The 20,962-nt window shown below is 29.4% G+C and overlaps 1 protein-coding gene across 1 annotated transcript in view; it reads left to right on the top strand.

Annotated features, from left to right (window-relative positions):
* The window catches only part of LOC135954342 (putative mediator of RNA polymerase II transcription subunit 26), a 52,603-nt gene extending 35,024 nt beyond the window's left edge, over window positions 1-17,579 (top strand). Inside the window, exons 5-8 of the mRNA XM_065504482.1 lie at window positions 163-294; window positions 6,726-7,411; window positions 16,275-16,436; window positions 16,859-17,579. Of these exons, the coding sequence (XP_065360554.1) occupies window positions 163-294; window positions 6,726-7,411; window positions 16,275-16,436; window positions 16,859-16,981 (1,103 nt within the window). The 3' untranslated portion in view covers window positions 16,982-17,579. The remainder of the gene's footprint in view (window positions 1-162; window positions 295-6,725; window positions 7,412-16,274; window positions 16,437-16,858) is intronic.
* Window positions 17,580-20,962: the final 3,383 nt, after the last annotated feature.

Raw genomic sequence — 20,962 nt, 5'->3', positions numbered from 1 at the left:
TTAATCTTTGATATTTTAAAATTTCTCACAATTGGTACTTTTTGAATATCAGCTGTGTTTCATTAATCCAAATAATATTTCATTAAATTTCTTTTTTAACTCTTTAGAATTATTAGTAACATCTTCTTAAACTTTTCATTTCTTTGTTTGTTCTCCTTCTAGGCAATCCTGATACATTAATTTGCGGCAATTGTCGAGAATGTTTCAACGAGTTGGCTGAATTATTAGACCACAAGAGAAGTTATTGCAAACTAAGATTCACATGCAAATGCCAGGATATAACATTGCCAACAAGTAAGTAAAAATATCTATATACACAGGCACGTACACATGTAAATAAATATAATAGGGTAGTCCAAGTGAAGACACTTTAAGCAAAATAGGATAACGGTTAAGGCATAGATTAGGAACTTTCCTATTAAAGACCTAACTCAGTTTCCAATTCAAATAAATTTAATTTTTTAAAGAAAATAGGAAATAAAAACTAGAAAAATATCTTTATACAATCTTTACAGATCAAATATACATTAAAAAATTTAAGAATTGTTTGAATTTAGACATTTAGATATAAAAAAATCGATTCTAAAATCAAAAATGATCTATATAAGGACCACCCTAATGTACATGTACATTTTATGTTTCAATACACAAACTCATTTTACTCTTCTTCACGTACAACTATGCAAAATGCAACAATGATGATGTTTATTTTATTGTTATGGCACATGTTGTAAGTTTTAAACACCAACACAGTAGTTCGACTTTACAAGGAATTGTGAAGTTGGATTGGTATCATCCCAAATTCAACAATTCTGTTTGTTGGCGTAACCATTCACCTAGAAATGGGCCTCAAAATTAGGAACAATTTTCAACTACTGCAGGGCTATTTTTTATAAAATAATTTTGTCATTAGCACGTGTTGTTGAACACTATGTTCGTCCATGGTGATTTTGCAAAATAAGCTAAATAAATGAGTGCCAAATCTACAGATGTAGATCCAACACTATCAACATCAAGCATATATTCGAATTATATTTTCAATCTGTGTAAAATTGCGGCCCATATTTTTGTTTTTAAAAAGCATCCCAATATGAAAATTATCGCATGAGTATGCAAGAGTGCGAATACACGTTATAATTATCACATATTAATCATACGCATACATGGTAGAAAATCGAGAATCCATTTTTGATATTTACTTTTACTAAAAACTTATGCTAGAGTGCGCTACAAAATGATATACAAAAAAAGAGGGAAATAAATCTGTAACTTCTAAACTCTTGGTTCGATTTTAATGAAATTTGACGTACGAAAGGAGGAAGTGTTGTCGAGTTAAAGCTTTGAATTAGAACGTCATGGTCCCAACAAGGGCGCGGGCAGGGGTCCCCAAAGTAGGACACTTCTGATATATAGATTCTCCTCTATCAATTAACTCTTATATCTTAGGAGATATTCGCATTTGAAAAATAATTTTCAACATTTTTATCCACCCTACTCCAGTTTTTTGATAACAGCGGCTCCAAATATTTTCCGATTTTCGCTATTTTTCTTTTATTGGACTAAAAATAAACGTATATGTCAAATAAAAATTGTTTAAAAATCATTACTGAGTTTAAAGTTATATGAATTTGAATTCGAAAATAAAAAAAATATAATTTTTCATTAGTTTTTTGGAAGAAAAGTACTTTTAATCTTTTTAATTTATCGAAAAAATTTCTTAGAGGATGTGTAAAAAATTTATGCTTTTTGAAAGGCTAACTTTACATCAAATACCCTAAATGAAAAAAATAATTGAAAATTTTGTATACCGAGGCAACCAGGTCCATCCAAAATACTCCTATTTTTTATATAAAATTTAAATTTAGGGCTAAAATTCTTAAATCGCATAGTCGGTATTAAAACATAGTAATCCATTTCAGATGGCCCAATATGTTCTTAATTGTTTTGTAAAAGGGTTTCAATCTCCTAGCCCTAGTATGGATAATATAGACAAAAAACTTAAAAAATCCCATTTTTGCCATATAATGCATTTGTGCAGATGTTTGTAACGCCCTAAAATATTAGTCTAACAAACTAACCTTAAAGTATACCGATCGTTTTTTGAATCACTATCTGAGTCGATTAAACGATGTCCGTCCGTCTAGCTGTAAACTTTGTGCGCAAAGTACAGGTCGCACTTTTAAAGATATTTCGATAAAATTTGGTACATATTATTTTTTCGGCCCAAGGGCCTGGTTGATTCCATAGGGATAATTCCATTATTTCACCAAGCCCCCTAAATGTCCTCCCGAAATTTTACTTTATCGGTCATAACTCTTTAATTTATTTGGAGTGAAAATTGTGTAGATAATTTTCACTTAAAATAAGTTTTATATATACAGAATTAACCCATTTTGTACCGCCGTTGCGTTTTCGCAACACCATCTTTAAAAGCAAATAAAACTGGTTTTAAACCTTCGATTTGAATCATTTAGCTTTCTATCCTTAGTTTAGAGGCTTTACTATTCCGATCTGATTTTAAAAATGATAGTCCTCCTTGGTGTCATTAACACAGAAAAAACTATTTCTTAAACCGTTTCAATTCAAATATATATCACATATTGAACTGGTTTCAATTATTTTATAATTGAATCAAGTATTCATGTGCTCAAAAATAAAATTTTCTGATATTTTCTATTGAATTTTGAGTTTTGAATTTGATAATTTTGACAATTGAATACACAATTTTCGTTATTGGTTGAATTTCAAATACAAAAATTTTTGAGTAGATAATTTTCGTAACTGAAACACAAAAAATAACAAAAATGTGTTTTCAATTACGAAAATTATCTATTCAATAATTTTTGTATTTGAAATTCAACCAGTAACGAAAATTGTATATTCAATTGTCAAAATAATCAAATTCAAAACTCAAAATTCAATAGAAAATATCAAGAAATTTTGTTTTTGAGCAAATGAATACTTGATTTAATTATGAAATAATTGAAACCAGTTCAGTATGTGACAAATATTTGAATTTGAACGGTTTAAGAAATAGTTTTTTCTGTGTAAGGCAAACAAGCTTTAAAAAATGTAATGTGCATGTTATTAGCCAACGTCGCGTTTTCGCAACAGTTCAGCACGCCCAACATGGCCACTCGATTTTTTTCATTTTCAGTTTCAGTAATCAGGAGGTTAATTTAAATTTATAAAGAAATGTAAACGATTTCGGGTAGTGGTACACGATGGGTTAATGTCACTAAATTTTATTATGATCGGTCCATAATTAGTCATAGCTCCCATATAACCCCCACTTTCGAAAATCACCTTAACGTGCATAAATCTCCTAAAAATGTTGATATACACATACAATTCAACATAAATAACTTTCATATAGACATAAATCACGCTACCTAATTTCATAAATTATTGAAATTTTAAAAGAAAACTATTTTTGCTCATTTACTTAGTGTACGATATTGCATAATCGGGCTTGACCGACCATACTTTCTTACTTTTATTTTAAATTTCCGTTTCAAAAAAAAATATTTATGTAACCCTTTTACTAAACACCAAAATTTCCATATAAATATCATACTGATTGATGTTATTGATTTCAATTCATAACATTTATAAATAGTTTCTTAAATAGTACTGGGTGTATGACTTAAACTTTTTGCTTTTATTTTAGAACATTTGTACAATATAATTTTTTTAAAAGTATTGGCCATTATTAGCTATGACATTTTACCATATTTTTGGTAACATATGGATTCCGAACCAAAAGAACTGCTCATCTCTGTTCTGAATTGAAGCGCATCTCAGAGAGAGCGTTCCGCATTGATCGAAACAAATAGTAGTCAGAAGGAACACGGTCTGAACTATAAGGCGGGTGAGGCGAAACTTCCCAACCACTTCTTACAAAATAGTTTTAACAGGTATTGCAACATGTGGCCGACTGTTGTCATGATGGAATATTACGGTTTCATGTCTGACCGCATATTCTAGGCGGTTTTTCGTTCAATGCTCGCATCACAGAGTTGCGTTCGGTACAGGTTCTCTGTGATGGTCTGGCCAGATTTCAGCAGCTCATAATAGATAGGACCCTTTTGCATTGCATGGATATTTTATAGCTTTCAAGCATAATTTCGGACATGCAAAATCGTCAAGGTCTCTCAGTTTCAATTTGTATGGTAACCAATTTTCCTGCTTTTGGATGAATATTTCTGCTCACAAACTTTTTGAAATTGCAGCTTTAGTAGCTCTAAATGATTTTGCAAGTTCTTGTTGAGTTTTACAACAATATTCGTGGAGTAATACATCCAATTCTTGGCTGCCTGGGTGATCTCGTTCTTTGTTGTCAAAATCATAACTTTTCCGCACGTTGAAACCAATGAAACACATCCATAAGCTATGGTGATCGGCACTTTTTTTCAAACTAAAGCAGTAAAGAAAACGTTCCCGCTTATGAAGCTCTGTTGGCACAGAACACGACATTTTCGAAGCAAAAAAAAAACTTTGTTATTTACACAATATTGTTCAATTACGAATAGGGGTATGTATACACTGTATGTATTCCATGTGTTTTGTGACATGAATTGGGAAATTTTTCCACGTGTAAACATGTGGGTCAATTTTTTTGACTACTAAGCGTATAGCAAATTCCTAATCTACGGAAAATTCTAAGAACTTTTCCAGAAGAAATAATGACTGAGTCCAAAGTTATGCTTAAATTTCAAAAAATTAAAAAGGCGATTTTTCGTTATTTTCTTGGGAAAAATGTGCTTTTATTCTTTTTAAGTTATCTAAAAAAATTTCTAAGAAGATGTATAAAGAATATATAGCTACGAGATGTTATATGTAGTACTCGACGAGAAGATTCTATATATATGTAATTTTTTTGAAATCGGAACACAAACGAAGAAATATTATTATTTTAAAATTGAACATACCCGAGGTCTCCTAGCAAAAGAGGTCTTGAGCTCCAAATCAATTGTTCAATTGTAAGAAAGTAATTTTTTTATTTAGCAATTCATTTTTATTAAACACTAAAAAGCATACTATTACATCTATGGTTTCGTCTGCCATTCTGGAACAAATTTTGTTTCCGACATATGCTGCTGCCGAAAAACATCTTTCATATTGGGAAAAGCGTTTGCAAATACTTATAAAAAATCTGCAAGTATTTTCCTCTTGTTACTTCAGAAATAAAGTGATCTATTTCTTTTGCAAGTTGCAAATCTACATTATAACTTGGTTTCGTTATTGTTATTTGGGTTTTTTACATTTATTAATAATATCGGTTAGCCTTTGAGCAATCGAAATATTTTCATTTTGTTCGAACTTCTCATCTAAGATAAAATCAATTTCGTTTGAAGAGGATTTAAATTGAGTTTTGTTAGATAACATACAAAAAAATGTGAAGAATTGATTTTCCAGAGCCCCACTCTAGGAAAACCAAAGATACCGCTTTCCTTTATTAACTATGTTGTAGCAGGAGTTGAGCTTAACAACTTTGCTGAACATCACTTTGCGATATCAAAATGCATAAAAAAGGCATACACAAATTACAATTTCCCCTATTTATTTATGAAAAACGGGATTTAAAATTATAAAATCCCGCGCTTCGGGGTTTAAGAAATCCCGAAAACCCCGGGATTCCCCGTTTGGCATCTCTAATGCCTCGTCATGCCGTGTGATCCATATGCAATTTTGTGTATGTAAAATACATGTGTATACCTTATGACATTTTTGGCAATTAGAACATGTTCTATTTTCGTGTGTTTATCATGTGTATTTTGAAATACAACACTGTGTGAGTGCAAAATAAAAAACACAAAACAAGAAAGAGTCGAGAAAAAATCAATATCTAGGTACCGTTGATATTTTGTGACTTAATTTATAAATAACATGTCACATATAATAAAATTTAAGAAAATTTTAAATGGAAATATCGAAAATATTCTTGTGTTCATTATTTATTCACTTCAGTCCCACTGTTCTGTACTCTGCACAATTCAGTAGCAATTTTCTTAAAGTGTTACAAATGAATTGTGTTTATGTAGGTGTTAGAGTGTATGTATATATGTATGAATAAATGCATGTATAAGTATGTAAGAATGAATGTGTATTTAGAAGGATGTTTTGTTTGTAATTAATTTATTATTGTTTAACACTTAAACAATAAACAATTGTTTTGAGGGCATGTTGCTCATACACACAAACACACACAATCCCACTTAAATACATACATACATGCAATGCAGTAATAGTATTAGTAGAAAAATACAAAAACTATACAATTACAAGCAAAATATTTAAAAATGGCAGAACGTAGGAGTGAGTGTTGGTCCTATAAATAACAGTATTAAACAAAGTTTTTTCAAGGATCAAGGCTGTGCTTGAAAAACAGATGTTGATGCTGTTGTTTATTTAACAACATGATACATTGTTTAATGTGGTTGCAACAAGCCAGCCATTTCTTGTGCTAGTTTGTTTGTTAAAGAGGTTGCAGCAAAAAACTGGCAAATTTGTTTGAATATGTTTTAAATTGAGTTGTTTATGAGTCTGTTACTGAAATATAAATATTATAAATAAGGAAACTATGAAAGAATTGTGTGTAAACTCAGTCAAAACTTGATATTTTTAGGTTTACAAAAAACACAGCCGTACATAAATTTCAATGCATTTTCTTTATTCAATTACTAACTAACAATTATTGTACAAAACTTTGACTTTCACTTTAGAAAATCCACCCAATGGTGCCAAATTACTGTGTGCCGTTTGCAAAGATGCCTTTAACAATCCCTGGGATCTAATGGTACATGCTCAGGCCGCTCATATGGTCAATATTTATGAATTGGGCAATGAACCCAATAACAATAACAACACTAACAACAAAAACACCAACAACAACAACAACAGCAACGTTACCATTAATGGTAGCATCATTAGTGAAAACCATTTAACTGGTGAAGAGCTGGACAACAGCAACATCATCTCAATATCAAACAACAATAATAACAAGGAGCCTAATAACAACAATCTACATTGCAACAATGATAACAATGATACCAACAACAATAACAACAAAAACCACAACAATGTCATGCCATTGTCGCAGACAGCAACAACAACAACTTGTTTCTCAATACCCGATGTTAAAATGCAAGCACCCATACAATCAGCAACATCAACATCATCGTCATCCTCATCAATGGTCAACAATATAAATAGTGCGGATGTTGCCATAATGAATGCAACTAACGGCAACAATTGTAACAGCAGCAACAACAACAATATTTTATCATCGTCATCATCCTCATTGTTGGGGGATGGCAGCAGCAGTACAAGTGATACCGAAGCCCATTTGAGTATGGAGCTTAAATTCGGCATTTGTAACAGTCCAATTGGCTCAATCACTAATAAAGAGGTAAGTTCAAACCAGAGCTGTAAATGAATCACTCATTTTTGAATTAATTCACGAATCATTCACACAAAAAAATGAATTGAATGAAATTTGAGTTAATTCAAATGAATTTGGTAAAAATGAATTGCAATTCGTTTCTAATTCAAATGAATTGAATTGATTTTGAATTAATTCAAATGAATTTGGTAAAAATGAATTGCAATTCGTTTCCAATTCAAATGAATTGAATTGATGTTGAATTAATTCAATTCATTTACAATTCATTTGAATTGAATTGATTTTGAATTAATTCAAATGAACTAGAAAAAAAATTAGCAATTCATTTCCAACTCCGACGCGAAATTCGCAGCATATTTAGCAGGTTGTTCAAAGTCATCAAGTATGCAGTATAATTAATCGACGGTTAAAAAATCTTTCTTTAAATATAATGCGCCGTTACCATCGTCAGCTGGCGTTGAAAGATTATTTTCGTACGCCTCTATTCTAAACATCCCTAAATGTGGATCTCTTTCAGATGATAATTTTGAAAAGCTATTATTGTTTAAGGTGAATGATGCATTCTAATTAAATATAATTAGCCTTATTTATGAAACTCAATTGTGTTAGTTCAAAACATTGTTCATACATTGTTATTTTTCCTGATTTTTGATTATTTTTGGAAGATAGTTTTGTTTTTTTGAAATAAATATAATATAAATATTAGCAAAAAGTTTGTCGTTGGGTGGTCGTGGGTCACAAAATTTGAAAAATTATTAATTGCTTCTTGAATATTAAATATCTTTTGTCGTTCAGCGTATTTAAAAATAAAAATCAGTTCTTCTTGAAGAAATAAACCACAAACACCATGTTTTCATTGTTCATGCGCGTATACAGGACAAGGCTTTTAATTTTTTGTACTGGATATTTTCATTTTGGTAGGAGAAATCTTTCATTCCCCCTAGAGATCTGCTCTCGAATCTTATTGATTGCAACTCATTTTTGAGTCATTCATTTGAATTGCTAATTCTTTTTTCTAATTCATTTGAATTAATTCAAAATCAATTCAATTCAAATGAATTGTAAATGAATTGCAACTCATTTTTACAAATTCATTTGAATTAGAAATGAATTGAAATTCATTTCTGCCTAATTCGTTTGAATTGATTCAAATTTCATTCAATTCATTTTTTCAATTCAATGAATTAATTCAAAATTTAGCTAATTCATAATGAATTAAAATCAAAAAAGAATGATTCATTTACAGCTCTGGTTCAAACAAACGTTTACCAAAAAAATATTGTTTCGTTTTTCTATTTGATTGTTTGTTTGTTTGTTTGCTTGTTGGGCAATTTGGTTTTTGAAAGTGCAAAAATGTTCTATTTTAGTTCCGTATGTCCTTTCCACTTGCTCAATGGTTTTCATTGTTGCTGAATTGGTTAAGCGGTATATTTGGATATGTTTTATTAATTGTTTGTTTATTATTGCAAATTTTAAATGAAAGTTTACGGAATAGTATTTTAAAGTTTACAGCTATATTTTTCAATAATTGAGTTAATTGTAGGCCAAACCTGTTGGATATTTGGGCATAAGATGAAAACGTTACGCTAAATCGGAATCTGATATCATACTCTAAATAGTCATACTCATTGTGTCTATATTAATGTGTTAAGGAATAAGAATCTTTTGATGTTCTGACAAAAAATTCAAAAGTTTGCAGTTTTGGAATCTTCGCCATAAAGACATTTAGTTCAGGACTGCTAGAATATTTAAGCTATATTCAAACTTCCATTATAAAATAGGTTATATTTGGAAGTCTGAAGGAAACTCTATTACGCGGCTTCTATTTTAAAATAATTCCAAGGAAAGTAAAGATTCTAGAGACAATATACAAACTCTAAAATAACAAGTAAGAGTGTTGTATTGTAAACCCAACATGTCGCCTGATTTATTATTTTTTGTAAATATTACCTTAAATATTTGATATGTCGTATTGGAAATTTGTTTTCCTCATGCCAAAAGCTATCGAAATATCGATGGCACAATATCAAAAATATTTTCTTACAAATCCAACCACCCTAATATATACTCACCATCAATAGGTAGCTAGTTTTTTAATTAAATATAAAATAATTATGTGCTTTAGGGATTATATGGAGAGTAGGATCAATTACAAAAGTTGGCAGACAATAATGACTGTTGAATAGGGTGGGTCAATTTGTTCGGGCCCAAAAAACGTGGTAAAGGTTATAGCAAATTCTTTATCTACGGAAAATTCTATGAACTTTTTCAGAAGAAACCATAGTTCTAAAATCAAAATTGAGCTTCCGGTTTTTTACGAGAAGATTTGGAGCTCAAGACCTCTTTTGCTAGGAGACCTCGGGTATGTTCAATTTTAAAAATAATAATATTTCTTCGTTTGTGTTCCGATTTCAAAAAAATTACATATATATAGAATCTTCTCATCGAGTACTACATATAACATCTCGTAGCTATATATTCTTTATACATCTTCTTAGAAATTTTTTTAGATAACTTAAAAAGAATAAAAGCACATTTTTCCCAAAAAAATAACGATAAATCGCCTTTTTTAATTTTTTGAAATTTAAGCATAACTTTGGACTCAGTCATTATTTTTAATCAATTTTTTCTTTATGTTATATATACATTTCTTGTTAGTCCTATAAATTAAAAATAGAGAAAATCAGAAAATATTTGAAACCGCGGTCATCAAAAAACTGGAGTAGGGTGGGTAAAAATGTTAAAAATCTATTATTCAAATGCCAATGTCTCTTACGCTATAAGAGATAATTGATAGCTACGAGATGTTATATGTAGTACTCGACGAGAAGATTCGAGAAGAAATATTATTATTTTTAAAATTGAACATACCCGAGGTCTCCTAGCAAAAGAGGTCTTGAGCTCCAAATCTTCTCGTAAAAAACCGGAAGCTCGATTTTGATTTTAGAACCATGGTTTCTTCTGGAAAAGTTCTTAGAATTTTCCGTAGATTAGGAATTTGCTATACGCTTAGTAGTCAAAAAAATTTACCCACCCTACTGTTGAAGTTATATTCTGCGGGGGTCTAGGGACAAATGTTGTCCGACTTTTTCCTGAAAAAAGTCGAAAAGTCGAAATCGACTTTTTGGACGGAAAAAAGTCTATTTGAATATACAATTTTCGTTATTGGTTGAATTTCAAATACAAAAATTATTGAATAGATAATTTTCGTAATTGAAACACAAAAAATAACAAAAATGTGTTTTCAATTACGAAAATTATCTATTCAATAATTTTTGTATTTGAAATTCAACCAATAACGAAAATTGTATATTCAATTGTCAAAATAATCAAATTCGAAACTCAAAATTCAATAGAAAATATCAAGAAATTTTGTTTTTAAGTAAATGAATACTTGATTTAATTATGAAATAATTGAAACCAGTTCAATATGTGACAAATATTTGAATTGAAACGGTTTAAGAAATAGTTTTTTCTGAGCTTGATTTAATTTTTTGCTAAACATTAAAAAAGGCGCATCAATAAATGTTGAAACCATGTATTTTAAGTTGAAAAAAGTCGGAAAGTCGATTAACTAAAAAGTCGAAAGTTCGAAAAGTCGACATTTTAAAAAACGGAAAAATCGAACGGTCGAAAAGACGACAAAAAATTCTTTTTATTGAATTTTTGCATAGATACAAATTTTTCAAATTGAAATAAAATTGTTATTTATAAATATTTTTTAATGAAATTTTACACTTACATATATAGATTTTTTTATTGAAAATGGAAAAATAAAAACTAATTTTGAAATTTGTAATCAGGAATACCAAAAATGGGATATTTTCGTTTTTTAGCTATAATATTCATACCAAGGGCGGGGTTATCGGATTATAAATACTAGAGTTTGTGTTATATTTTTGTTAAGTTTCATCAAAATCGGCGCAAAAATATACAACATTTCGCTATCTTTCCAAGAGAAATTCCAAATATTGAAAAATTTTACATTTGACCTTCACGATTTAAGGTTTAACGTTTTCGAATTTTAATAAAACTTTCGGAATGTATTTAGAATTATCTGGACTTTAATATTCTGAATAGGTTTTACTTAAGATACACAACAGTAAGGAAATAGTGATCATTCGCCTAAAAATGGCCAAATAATTGTTTTTTCTCGAAAATTTCAAAATTTCAAAAATCGCATTTACGGAAAAACTATAAGAGATATTTTCAAATTTTTTTCATATTTTCATTCCCTATTATATTCTTAATAAACCCCAATGAGATGATCAAAAATCTCTGAATTTTGTTTAACAAAATTTTTACAAATATGAAAATGGAGTTTTGAAACTGCCATTAAAAAAAAAATATTTTTTTTGGTCATACCTGCGAATAGCTTAACGGTATCCTACGAAGACAAAAACTCATATATATGGATATATTTTAAGTAAAAACAAGCTTTTATTTTAATATTTCTTAAAATATGTTAATTTTGTTCCTATATTTCTGGTGGCCTGATACACGTTAATGGCCTGGCGATTTTTTAATAACATTAAAATTTTTTGACCAATTTCTTTTTTTTATATCTCATTAGAACGACAATTACGTACGCAATTCTATTCTTTTAAATTAAATTGCAAAAGTAATTTTTTAATGGCAAAATTTTTACAAAAACTGAAAAAAAAATAATTTTTCCCCTTGTAATAGCATTTCAAAACTTCAACCGATTTACCTAATATTTTTTCAGTATGATTTTTTTACTAATGTTCACCAAACTGGGGGGTGAGAATGGCCAAAATCGAACTTTCGTTAAATAAGGGCCACGCTAATGTAACAACCAGGCACCCGAAATAACTGTTATTTTTTTTAAATAAGCAATTGTTTATAGAACAAATAACTGGAAAAAAATAGGTCCCGTAATAACAATTATAAATAACTCAAAACAATTTTAGTCTATGATAACCATTATGAAAGATTTTTATTTTTTTTGGTCTTCAATAATCATTATGAAAGATTTTTATTTATTTCGGTCTCTGATAACCATTATGGAAGATTTTTATTTTTTTTTGGTCTTCAATAACCATTATAAATGATTTTTATTTGTTTGGTCTTTGATAGCCATTAAAATTTTTTTTATTTTTTTGGTCTTCGATAGACTACAGCCATTACAAATATTTATGCCCTACACCACCATAGTGATATAGCGTGTAGTGCCCCAAGGACGAAGTCTATTCAATTTGGTTAGAATCGGTCTTATATTTCTCCTAGCCCCCATACGATTGTCTCCTATCTATAAATATCTTAGTTATATAGATATCCAAAACAAATTCAGCACAAATATAAGTCGAACTCTCACTACTAAATTATGTGACGATTGGTCCATAATCAGTCATAGCTCCCATACAAGGCCCACATCCGAAAACCATTCTAACGAGTATAGATTTCTTAAAAAATTTGGTATTCAAATAAAATTTAGCACAAATAAGCAGTGTTGCCAGGAGCTGGCGAAAAAAGAAGCTATATTGGCTACAAAAAAAGGCCAGAAAAAGCTAAACCTCTTTAGAAAAAAAGCCAAAAAAAGCTAAAATATTATAAATTAAGAATTTTGGTTTATATTTATTTTTAAATAAAAAATTAGAAAATATGTTCATAAAATTCATCTGCTTTACTTAAAGGAAGTACTAAAAAGTTAAATACTAGATTAACCATGTCAGAAAATGGACATTGTTGGTTCTATATTTGTCCATTTGTAGTTTAATATATTCTGCCCCTGAGCCTTAAGCTTCGTAATTTTATTAGCACTTTAATTTTTCACTATCAATATGACATAATATATTTTTTTTGGTTTTACTACTTTATTATCAACGGGAAAAAAATTGATTTTGCGTAGAGTTTTCATATGGTAATCTTTGTCGCAATTGCTCAATTAGTTTAATTTGTCTTATTATTTTTGTCATAATCTTCACTAATTAAAACGTTCTTTATTTTATCTCTCATTCATCAAACTAGTATGAAAAATGTGTCAAAAACATTAAACAATTTTCAATTGGCGACGATAATGGATCAAATTCCTTGAATTTTAAATCAGAAAACAGCAAATGATTTATTTACTTTTTGTACTTTGTGCAATACTGGTTTTAAAAAAAGATGGTACGCCAAATTATAATTAGTGTATTAATTACTTAAAAGTTTGGCTTTTTAGAATTGCTGGTTTGACGAAATTAAAACAAAATGGGTTTTAACTCGAAGCATAGATCCACAAGACGTTTAACGGCTATTGATCGCCATCGAGTATCACAAGCCTTCAAGAGTTTGTGGGGCTCTTGTCCATTATATAGATGGCTAGACATTTAAGCTTTCAGATATAAAATACTCTATTTAATTTTGAACCACTTGATATTGACAATTGTTATTTGTTCTTTTAATACTGCACAATTCTTGAGTATGTTGAAAAGCTAAATGAAAATCAGTAATGAATTAAAATGAAAATGGTTCACAAATATAAATTTAGCCTTTTTATTTACTCTTTAGTCTCGAAATTTTTAGCCTTTTTTAATTTCAAAAAAGGCTATTTTGAAATTAAGAAAAGGCTAGAAAAAAGCCACGAAGCTAAAACCAAAATTTCGAGGCTAAAGAGTAAATAAAAAGGCTAAATTTAGCCTCAAAAAGGCTAAACTGGCAACACTGCAAATAAGTTTCACATATATACAAGACATTTCACTTAATTTTATGCCGATTGGTCCATAATTAGTCATAGCTCCCACATATTGCACATTTTAAAAGAAAACTGTTTATAATCATAAATATTGTTGATTCTTATGAAATTCTGCACAGATTTATCTTTCTCTGTCTATTTTAAAATACAAGAAAAACCAGGTCCATGCGATCAAAAAAACTTTTTTGGTACGCATAATGTTTACGGAAGACCAAAAAAAAAAAATCTTTAATAATATACAGAGAAAACAGATTCGTGATAGCAACCGAATTTGTTGCCAATCGAATGATTCTATCTTAGTGACCGAATTTTACAGTTGTGGCTACAATATTTTGAGGCAACCAAACTAAAGTTTGGTTGCCTCAACTGAAATTCTTCTTTATCAACTGACATTCTGTTGTTAGAACTGAAAAATTCTATGTGTGCAACCGAATCATTCGATTGGCAACAAATTCGGTTGCTATCACGAATCTGGTTTCTCTGTGTAGTTATCAAGGACCTTAAAAATAAAATTATTTTGTAATGGTTATTGAAGACCAAAAAAATAAAAATCTTTTATAATGGTTATTAAAGACATAAAAAAAATCGTTCATAATGGTTATTGAAGACCAAATAAAATAAAAATCGTTTATAATGGTTATCAAAGGCCAAAATAATATTGGTTATTTTTAACTGTTATTCAGAGACCATTTTTCAAAAATTCTTTATAAACAATTATTTCAGGATTTTTTCCAATATTGGTTATAACAGTTATGTCCCTAGTAACAACTCTTTATTTATTCAAATTTACACATTAATTTAAATAGTCACTTTCTTTAATCCATACACTTATATTATACAATTTAAAAACACAATGGTAATGTACAAGAATACACTGATTAAAACCAGAGACCGTAAATAACGGTTATCCAGAAAATTTTAAATCAAAAAATCACTATGTTAGAGTCAACGGAGACATATACTCTTATATACCAATAGATTCGTATTGACGTGATCTTTCAGAATCTATGGTGATATTAAAAAAATGATCCCAACTCCAAAGTTAACAGTTATTTTTCAACGTAAAAATAAAAGTTCCGATGAAACTGTTAAAAAAAGAGTTTTAAATATCCGTCATAAATAAAAGTCTTTTGAGGACTTTTATTTTTTCCGTCAGAAAATAAAACTCATTTTATGTAAATTGCTTGTCGTTGGTCAGATCATTACTATTTGTAAGCACCTTGTATTGCAATTTAATAAATAATAAATATATACGAAAAAACAAAAACAATTTAATAATAGGAATCAATCAATAACAAATTAAAATCACACATGTTTTTTTTTAATGACGATTTATTATTAAATTGCAAAGCAAGGTGCTTACAAATAGTAATGATCTGACCAACGACAAGCAATTTACATAAAATGAGTTTTATTTTCTGACGGAAAAAATAAAAGTCCTCAAATGACTTTTATTTTATGACGGAAAAAATAAAAGTCCTCAAATGAGTTTTTTTTCTGACGGAAAAAATAAAAGTCCTCAAAAGACTTTTATTTATGACGGATATTTAAAACTCTTTTTTTAACAGGCTCATCGGAACTTTTATTTTTACGTTGAAAAATAACAGTTTTAGATGGATTTTTATTTTTAAAGTCACAAAATAACGGTTATAAAATAACTTTTTTGATATCCCTTATAACCGTTACGGTCCCTGATTAAAACAGTTGAAGTTAATTTTAACAGCGCCTATGACAAAACTGACTGACTGCAACTCGCTGCCAATATTTGTATATACAGTACCATCTTCTAGTAGTTTCATGAATTATGTTAACGGAAATAGCTCCAATGTTCTATTTCCAGCAGATTTTATTTAAGCAGCTTCACATTTAATGTTGTCATTCTTATAAACAACAACATCGTGTTATATATAAGTGAATAGTTGGGTGTGGAATATCGCCCTAATATAAAAAGTCATAGTAGTATGGTAGGACTGTTACAGATTTTCTTGCTTTTCATTCAGGCTAAAATTTTGTTCATAAGAATCGTTGCATTTCGGTAACCGACGAGTATTCATACAAGCTTGGTTCTTGGTTAAAACTACAAACTAACAATTCTAAAGATTTAAACCATTTTTACATTTGACATGTCTTGCAAAGTTATAAAAAAAAACCATTTTTCCTTATTTTTAATTTTAGGATAGCCATCGTGATGATGTGTCTTTAGATGGCCGGATGTCAGATGATATTAAAATGATACACACTAATGGTTCCATGTCATCACGTGGCAGTTCACCAGCCATGGACAATGATGAAATAACACAAACACAACGAGCTTGCATAGTGCGAACTCTAAGCATTGTAAGTTGACTTTAAAAGCAAATATATGTATTTAATATGCATAAATATGCTTGTAAATATAAACGAATATATCAGAGCATATTCTTATATATGTAAATATGTATTAATGTGTGAATATATCTGTTTGTTTATTTGTTTATGGCAATAAATTATTTTAATAAATTAAAATTCCACAAAAAGAATAAATAGTATAAATTAAGTGAAAATAATTGAAAACATAAAATGGATGATAATAAAATGCAATAACGAACGAATTCAACGTTCATACGTACTTATTCAACATCAACAAATTGTTTTACAAATTGAAATGAAAATATTTATACTTTAATAATGTTTATACAACAATATTTTTTTTTTTTATACGTTTGTTTGTTTGCCATTTTTATCCTCAACAAAATGCTCTCGTTTTTTGTACATTGCAGGAGGCAACCACTGCTAATACTCCCACAACAACGGCCACATTGGGTTTAATACCCAACAGTTTGGCTTTAAGCTTGAGTAACGCAACAGCAGCAAAGGCTGCAGCTGCTTTAGTACCACAATAGACAGTCATGCTGCCCCAATATTGCTGACTTTCTGCCTGACTGTCTGTCTGTCCTTCCTTCTGTCTTTCGGTCGCTGTCTCTTTGCATATGGATGGATATAGAATTTTTTTTGGTTACTGCTGCTGAAATATTAAAACAAAAAAAAATAACAACCAAATGCTGAATATACCAAAAACCACAAAAAATATTATATAACAACAACTATTCAACATATAAACCAACAATGGTAGACAACAAACAATTTGTTCGCACTTTTTTTTGCAATTCCCGAACAGAATGGAAAAAAAACAACAAAAATTATTATTTTGGCGGACAATTGCTGATGATGCTACAAACCTGCTATGACTACAGCACTCTTTATAGCCGACATGCAGCAGCAGTCAGCCAGCCAACCAGACAGACAGTCACACATCCCCACACATGCCTGAAAACTTATGTATATTACCAGCGAAATGAACGTCAAGATTATAAATAATTTAAGCCTTCAGTTGCAGTTTTTGAACTTAAAACTATACAATGGTAAATATATTAATGAATATTGTATACATACATACAGTTTTTATTGTTTTGTTTTATATGCTGCATTTTAAATACAAAACAAAAATTACAAAAATATTGGCAAAAATAAAAAAAAGAAATATGTTATTATTTTTTGTTTGCATTTCGACTTAACAGATTTTTATTGAATAAAACTACACTGCTATATTTCAAATGGAAAAGTTTGTAACTACAATTTGTTGGATTTTATTTTTGAAAATCTAAATTAATACAAAGACTACCCAGCACAAAAACAATTGAAGCATTTCTTGTGGAATCACATTTTCATGTAATATTTGGAAGTTTTTTTTAACAACTACCAAAAAAGTCGATATAAATCTCTGTTCAGCATTTTTAAAATCCTACTCAAAATAACTACTATGTTTCGCTACATTATGGCTAAAGCTTCCAATTAAATTAAGATAAATCAAAAAGTTTTTTAAATCTATGTTAAAATGTTGGTGATGCTCTTATTAATTAAATTTTTCTGGATGTTCATTTATGTTTTGCTGGGTATACATTTGCCATAATATTTTTTTATTTTGTTGTAATCATTAGTCAAAATATATATATATGGAGTTAATAACTCAAATAACTTTTATTTGAAATTTATATATATTTTATTATTATTTAACAAACTTCATGTATATACTATGTATTCATTTACATCAAAAAAATAAATTTTAACACAAATAATTACTCTACAACTATTTGATATTAAGTTGTATAGTTTCTAAATAATATTATTTAACATTTTAGTTTAATTTTAAAACAACATATTAGTATGTATTTTAAAAAATTCATTAACATCAATGTGTGTATCAATATATGGAATACTGAGTAGCTGCTCATTTAAGGATTTTTATCAATAAACTGCAAAATAGCTTGAGAGGAGTTTGTGTCAATTGTTTTAAAAGTTCTAACCCCGAGACAAGTGAAAAGATTGCATATCACTTCACTTGTGCAATTATGACAAAAACCGATCCCATTGTAATATCCAAGAAGTACATCGTCAAGCTTTGTTCAGACGGATGTCAGACCTAGCAATATGCTGACAATGATCAGACACTGAGGAATTTGCTCCGCATTAATCATTGTCATTTCACACGGTTTCAAGACATTTGAAAATCTGGCATCCGTTGTAAGACAATTATCAGACAATAACTTTATCTGACAACTTTGATAACTTTATCTTGGTTGAATTGATTTTTCGAGCTCAAACACTTTGTTTAGATTTTTTTTGCTTATTTTGTATACCCTTCCATTAGAGTGTCCCTTAGAATTAAATTTTTTGAAACGTTGAAACACTACCCGCTAAAAACTTTCGTAGTGACCTAAAATACCACCAAAAAAATTTTTAGATCGTTCTAAGAAGGGCAACCCGTGCCGACTTTCAATTTAGTTTTGAGGTGCATTTACAAGGGGAAAATGCATTTTTTTCAGTTTTTTTTTTTAAATTGTTGCTATTAAATAATTACTTTTGCAATTTCATTTAAAGAATCGAAATGTGTACGTAATTGTCGTTCTAATAACATAAAAAAGATAAAAATTGGTTAAAAAATTTTAAAATTATTAAAAACTCGCCAGGCCATTAACGTGTCTCAGGCCACTAGAACAAGAAATGTAGGAACAAAATTAACATATTTTGAGAAATATTAACACAAAAGTTTATTCTTACTTAAAATATATCCATATTTACTTGCATATGAATTTTTATCTGCATAGGATACAGTTAACCTATTCGCAGGTATAACAAAAAAAAATATTTTTTTTTAAAGGCAGTTACAAAACTCAAATTTAAAATTTTTAAAAATTTTGCTCTAAATTCTTACACATACTAATATTTTAGTGTTTTCTCCTATTGAAATCATCTTGGAAAAAAGTTTCAAGGGTTATTGGGTTTTCAGTCGTGGTAGTCATTCTCGTGGAATTGCTCATATATGATTAATTCATCAATATATCCGCTATAGACCCGGTTCGGTGGCTATTTAAAATCTAGAAAATCGACCCACAAATGGCTGAGATAAATACATGGAAAAAAGCAAGACAACCTCGATTTTTTATCAATTTTTTATCTATATCTGGATTACTTATTCATTAATATAGAGAATATGGATATTTAGTGATATATATTTCAAAGACCTTTGCAACGGCGTATATAAGGCCATAGTATATCGAACCTACAATGGTTCAAAATGGGGAAAAATATTTTTTAACCAAAATTTTTTTCATCAAGCAATTTTTTTTAATAATTTAAAAAAATTCTTTTTTTAAAAAAATTCAAAAAAAAATCCGGAAAAAAATGTAATTCTTTTTTCCCATAATATTTTAAAAAAATTAATATTTTTTTTTCAAATTTCTTAAAGTATAATTTGGTGAAGGGTATATAAGGTTCGGCACAGCCGAATATCGACATACTTTGTTTCAACCAGATTCTCTGAAAAGACAATAGACGTATCTATTCATCCTCGACAGCTCGTCCAAGATCACGAGAAATGGGACGTCAAAACTACGCTGCCTCATATTAGCCAATGTTGAACAATGACAGAATAAATGAAACAGTGTCTGTTTATCTTTCTCATTATGACAGCTTCTACAGTAGACCACAACTAATATCATACGTTCCAATGATGCAGTATCCTATCTGTTCGGGAAAAGGATACGTTCCAGATCGAACTTGCAATAGCACAAGTAAATCCATTGGACAACCTTATCTGTACCAGGACTCCTTTTTTGGTATTATCCTAAAATGTCTCGTTATCTCTTTAGGGTGCTTCGATAGACTAGACGATAGTGTGTTGGGATATCAATCTGAGCGTTGCGGGTCTGATTCCCGCTAGAGACTCTGGGTGCATTTGCAGACAAGCTAAAAGCTTCACAGATTGTGTTTTCCTTATGCGCAAGTCATTTTATTTATACGCGATTTTTTAAAAAAAATCTGTTTTTAATTGAATCTCTGAAATAAGCTCTTTACTTTTCAGCGAAACGGCTCTAAACATTATAAACAAACTCCTTTACTAGCAACCCCAAATAACAAAACGATAAAATCAAACATTTCTGGCATACCAAATGTTTATGGGACTGATTCAGAAACACGTAAGGAAAACAATTTTCAATTTGTTGTATGAAAAACACTCAAAAATTATTTAAAAATTGAAACTTCTACAGAAAATGGACTAATAAAATAAATAAAAAATTTTGGGACACACTAATGTATAAAATGTCCTCCCGAAATAGAACTTTATCGGTCATAAATGCTTGTTTTATATAGATATCCACACACATCATACCAAAAATTTTGTGCGGTAAGATTCATAATTGACCATATAAGGCGCACTTTCGAAAATTACTTTTACGAGCATATCCAGAAAAAAATCAACACAAATAAGATTCATATAGAGGGAAATCAAGCGAACTAATTTCATGGTGATCGGACCATAATTG

Source organism: Calliphora vicina, chromosome 3 (genome assembly GCF_958450345.1).
Source record: "Calliphora vicina chromosome 3, idCalVici1.1, whole genome shotgun sequence".
Taxonomy (NCBI): domain Eukaryota; kingdom Metazoa; phylum Arthropoda; class Insecta; order Diptera; family Calliphoridae; genus Calliphora; species Calliphora vicina.
Note: the sequence above shows the minus strand (reverse complement) of the source record. Positions and strands in the feature narration are given on the sequence as shown.